This window comes from Crocodylus porosus, unplaced genomic scaffold (genome assembly GCF_001723895.1).
Source record: "Crocodylus porosus isolate Cpor-Errol unplaced genomic scaffold, CroPor_comp1, whole genome shotgun sequence".
NCBI lineage: Eukaryota > Metazoa > Chordata > Crocodylia > Crocodylidae > Crocodylus > Crocodylus porosus.
In genome coordinates this window covers 63,516,713-63,522,415 of record NW_017728907.1, presented here as the reverse complement: position 1 = coordinate 63,522,415, position 5,703 = coordinate 63,516,713, and the positions used below count along the sequence as shown (strand labels likewise).

Genomic DNA, 5,703 nt, shown 5'->3' with positions numbered 1-5,703 from the left:
TATCTTTAGGTCCCAGAGATGAAAGTATAGTCTATAGAATATTTCACCCCATATTGTTACAATATAGCTAATTAGTATGGAGCCAGCTCTAAACACTGTATATATACAGTTATTTCCATAAGGCATAGTATATATTTGCATTGAAAATAAATCAACATACTACATTTAATTTTAATATATACTTTCTTAGAGGTGTCTATGAAAATATTTTTCTCTATACTTGTTTGTTGTGAATCATGATAGAAATATCTTATGGGAATTACAACTCAATATAGTTTCCTTTATAAAGGCATATACAACTTTGAGGCAGTGTTTTTGATGGACAGCAGAATTCATAGAGAGCTTGTGTGTGCTTCTGTGTTCTGAAATTGTATGAAATCCACTTTGAGAAGTAATTTGATTAAAAAAACCTGCACCAATGCACAGCCAGAGGCTGACAATTAAAACTGATACATAATCACATGACCAACATATTTATAGTTAGCATTTTTCAAGATGATCAGTACTAACATATAATATTATACATTTGGCACTAATGTTTGCCATTGGTCCAGCAATTGGCAAAATTTGTTTCCTATGTATAAATTTCTGTTTGAACATTAGGTCTGGCTAGACATATGTTTACTATTTATAAAAAATATTTAGACAGTAAGCTCACGTTGAATAACTAGGTCTACTGTATTCTGGAAACTCTTCAGTAGTAATACTGCTTTCTCGTGTTCCATATGTACAAAACTGTGTCCATTCGCCTGTAAGACACAAACAAAAAAACAAAAACAGGAAAATCAAATGAAATTCTGTTTAGAATTTTTCTTCTTTTTTGAGACACTTGAAATTGAAGTTAAGGATCACAGCATTTAAAAAATTACTAATAATGCTGGAAGACTTGTGTTTACCTTGATTGATAGACTGTGCAATTCTGTATCTTATGAAGAGCAACAATAAAACTCAAAGGAAATATATTTAATGTAGCAGTTTGTGTTTTATTTTTTAATAAGTGCCAGGGGTGTGCTCACTCTATCCGTACTATATTACAGGTGACACTCACCAAGGCTTAGATCCTCAAGAGTGCTTAGGTGTCTAAAGAAGCAAATGATGTCTAACTGATGGCCTCAAGCACCTCCTGATAGCCTCAAAACTGCTAGTCAGCTGTTGTCTAATCCCTAGGTCAAGACAAAGCCTCATGGATTGAATCGGGATTCTCAAAATGTACTAGAAGGATACTATCCCATCACTAGATTGATACCATCCCATTAAACTAGAAGGATACAATCTGATCAGGCTATGTTTGGGGTTGACATATCTACCTCTAGATAACTGGGTGCTTACAGGAGTCACCTGAAATTTGAGATGCCAAGGTTGTAATCCCTACTCTTCTGATTTGGAGCAGGGATTTCAATCAGGTCTCCTATATTCTGAGCCAAATCACTGAGCTGTTTGGGGTTGGGTTGGGTGTCTTTCTTCTTTGTTGCAGGTATTCCTCTTTATATTAAATAATTTAAAACTTACTGGGCCAGAGACAATATGAAAGAAAGAGGGGCTGACTCAACAGCCCAATAATTAGGATATACCATAAATGTGGGAGACTGAAGTTCAAATCCCTATGGCAATAATTATTATACAAATTAAAATATCATCCACAAGGGAGACCCACCACAGACTCTGCATAGCCTAGTGACTAGGGCACTCCTCTGTGTTGTGGGTTAAAGTCTTTGCACTGAATCAAACAGTCGGGATTTGAACTAGGGTTGGGTATTTGACCAGTCAAATAAAGTTTGGTCAATTGGCTAGTCAAATATTGGTCAAAAACTGTAAAAAAACTGCCAATAAGTCCAAATAATATATAGAAAAAGCATACATTTTCTATTAAGCAATGTATCAAAAACAAGAAAAAAAAATCATATTTCTGTCAAAACTATAAAAAATGTAGGTTTTTTGGGTAAAATTGCGATAATCTTTTACCTGTCCAAAAATATGCAGTCAATTGACAATATTTGACCAGTCAATTGATCGGCTTGCCAGCCCTAATTTGAACTCCCACATGTAGAGTATTCTAACCACTAGTCTGTTGGTTAGACCTATTGGCAGCACACCTACTGTTGGCTATGGTGTAGGGCTCTTTGCACATTGTTTCAGTAGTGGGATGGGGTATGTTCTTGTATGCAAATGGCACTTAAATGCCTAACTCCAGGAAAAGGTACATAGCTCAGGATCCTGAGCACAAGGAGTCATCTCTCTCACTAGAGTTCTCACATTTTCTTTGATTTTATTAATCATTTAACCATTCCTCTTTTCTCTGCATTTCACTTCCAGGTGCTTTGGCAGCCACTTTCTGAGCCAGTCCCAGAATCATCCCCTTGAGAAGAGGGGTGGGTGACTTGAGGCTGAACAGAACATTCTACTTGGAAGCAGAGTGCCTAGGAATTAGGCAGGCTTATGTGGATCTAGCTCTGAATTTCCCCATAAGAATAAAGCCACATTCACTACTTGACATGCAGAGTCTTGCTAACCACAAGCAGCAACACAAATATGAACAAAGGGAGTTGATGCACAGTTCTTCCTTTTTTCACAATTACAATGCCCAGGACAATCTTGCTGCAAATTCTTAACACAACGGACTATTTGTTTTCCTCCTTTCAGGACACAATACTGACTTCTTGACATAATTTGTTGCCAGCAACTGTGCAAGCATGATGTGCAATTCTATATATCATTTCATTAGTGCTAATTTTCAAGTATGTAGCAATTCCTGACCATTGATTGTAGATGCAGTTATCAAGCTGGTTAGTATGGGGATCCATTTTTTATTGTTATCAGTTTATTATTTTTCATTTTGTTGAGCATTTTGAAGTTTGAAACATGCCACTAATTCCAAAAAAAGAAACTGTTGAATGTGAGAGGGGCTGCAAATGAAGCAGCTGTATACTGGTCCAGCTAAGACAGGATCCCCATTGCCTTCAACAAGTGAAAGATCAATCCCCCCTAAGTAAGGGGATTACATAGAAGAGTTCATTTTATTCTGTTCTTTGTAATGCATGAAGAATACCTGACCTCAAAGGCAGCAGTGTTGCTGAAATTTCATAGAATAATTGTAACCACAAGGCACTATAGCCACACCCACTCACAAGCTGCCCTAACCCACGGTACTTTGGGTCAGCACTAGCCACTAGAGAGTCTTTTTTAACCATCATGTCTCTCCCAGGATGCCAGTCCATCAACTTTACGTTTCCAAAATAGCCGAAAAAATTCACAAGTGTAGAAAAAAATCTTTTTAGTGAGCATTAGATAAACAACATGCAAGAATCCTCTATTTTTTTCAGCCAATGCACGATATCAATTTCTCTGATATTAGATCACTGTACATATTTGCACACTGCATAGCCATTTATTTATAATTCCTAGACCATATGTATATATGACAACGAAGTTAAAACAGAGTATCAGTAAATATAGTTGAAAAAGGGGGATGGTATAATGATGTCTAAATCTCCCGGAAATAGTTAAGATTAAACTTAAATCCAAATATATAAAATTACAGCTGTGTACAGTAAGGACACTCAAGCAACCCTGACTCCACCCTGCAAAAATCATACAATTAAGATTAATGCATTTTGGTGTTTGTTGGCCCAATTAAATGGATGCTTTATGGCAAAATAGTTTTCCTTTTCTTCCCTGAAATCACCATAGGTATTTAGTGAGCGGTCTCTGGCCTCATTTTGAAGAGATGGATAAAAAGGGGTCTGGGCCTTTAAGACAGCCAGCATAGCCCAGGAGTCCTGCCGCCACTAAGTTATATAAGCACAGATCCAAGAAGTACTAGGCAGAAGGGTCCTGGCAGTGGAGCTTCTTTTGGCTAAAGCTGAGGCAATGTCAACCCTGGATGCAGCAAAAATGAGTAGGTCTTGGGAAGGGCTAGAGCTGGGGAAAGCCCAGCAGTAAGACTGAATGAGCCTAGAGGCAACCTGATAACAAGAGCCTGCATCAAGGAGTATGGGGTGACTGGAAGGGGAACAGGAAGGCTGCAGGAGGAGGAGAGGACTCTTTGCTGGGTTTTGTAGCTAATTGGAGAAAGTAAACTGTATGGCTATTGTCCATATTTGGGGGCTGGTTTTCTCATGGTGGGGAGGGGGGAAAGTGAGGCTGTTGGATTACTTTGGAGTGAGTCATACAGGACAGTACTGGCAAGTCAGCCTTTTGGATCATTTCAGGTGAACTAGCCAGTTGAACTACTTTGCCATTTACACCTTTCCTGTGAGCATACCATTTAAACTATCAGAGGGTGGAGGATGCCCCACTGAGAAGGCAGATGCTAGTCAAGGCCAAGGGCCCTGTGAGGTAACAGAAAAGAGGCAGCCAGCATGATTGCAAATAAAACAGCAGCATTTTCTGACAAATGTTTGGTGTTCCTGTGTTTTTAGCCTCACCACAATGTTTTTCCTTAAGAGATGTAAAAGCCCAGGGGGTGGGGTGAGGGGGTCCAATCCACCAGCCTCCAGTGCCAGCTGAAGAAACCCCAGACCAAACTTCCTCTGTTACCATCTTCCATTCTGAAGACAGAGTGGGGCTGGGAGGGGGAGGGATGGGGCTAGGGGAGAGTAGCTACAGACTTGCAGCCATTCCAAATTGCAGCTGAATCCCCCAACCCCCAGGATTCAACAGCAAACATCAGTTGGGTCCGGGAGGTCACGGTAACTCATAGCACTTCCTGCAAAGTGCTATGAGTTACAGTGGGGAGCTGCACTTCTGTTTGACCCTTTTCCGTTTCCCATCGTTTTCCTATCAAAGAAATAAATAAAAAGTTAATGACAACTTTTAAAAGGAGGGTTTTTTGAGGAGAAAGGATGTTTAGTCATGAGTCCTATCAAATAGCGTGCATGTTATTGCAGGGTTCTGACACACTTCACACAGGACAGCTGAATTTGCTCCTTCATTACAAGCAAATCTCCCTTTTATTAACCCAGACACATTCTAAACATGCTCTACAATAGATTACATTATGCAATATTGCTTCAGCTCAGAAGACCAGCTCAGAAAAGGGATCAGGAAGTAACTCCTTCTTCAGATGAACTCATTGCCATTTGCCATTTTTACCATTTTTAAGGAAAAAAAACCTGTATCAATACTAACATATTGCTACGCTTGCCACATATCCATTCCAAGTTTGGTGAGCAGAATTTAAGGCAATCACTAGGTGATGAAATCTGAAAAAGGAAAGCATAGTGGCTGGGTTCTGGATACTTTGCCACTATGTTATTACTAATATAGTGTCTGGGGCTGAACAAACATTCAAGAATTCGCACCTCAAGGTTCTTGCAACTGAACTTGGACTCTGACAATACAGAACAATCAGCCATACATAACAATCCAGACTGCTGGTAAGCGAATATTATGATTTATTGTAATTGATTTTTGGTCAGGTGATTTAGCAGTATTTAGTGTGGGGTGAAGCTATCTCAATCCAAACTTAATCTCTATGGTGGAATTTTAGCCCAGTCTGGCACCTGGCTGTTTGTTACTATTTAAAGCATATACCTAGATTAGTTATCAATTAGCTCACAGAAGCTGGATTAGTTGCATTTTGCAGCACTGTCTCTCAAGGTGACTTCATAGTGTGGATCACACAACTGTCACCTGATCATCAAGTGCTATCATAGTTTCATAGTTTCTAGGGTCGGAAGGGACCTGAGTAGATCATCTAGTCCG

At 39.3% G+C, this 5,703-nt stretch overlaps 1 protein-coding gene across 3 annotated transcripts in view; it reads right to left on the bottom strand.

Annotated features, from left to right (window-relative positions):
• Positions 1-457: 457 nt before the first annotated feature.
• LRRC7 (leucine rich repeat containing 7) overlaps positions 458-5,703 on the bottom strand; it is a 220,369-nt gene continuing 215,123 nt past the window's right edge. For 2 of the 3 annotated variants that reach the window (XM_019531612.1, XM_019531613.1), the window contains one exon: positions 458-749. In XM_019531612.1, coding sequence (XP_019387157.1) covers positions 642-749 — 108 coding nt within the window. In that variant the 3' untranslated portion in view covers positions 458-641. The remainder of the gene's footprint in view (positions 750-5,703) is intronic. The other variant, XM_019531611.1, reaches the window with a different exon arrangement.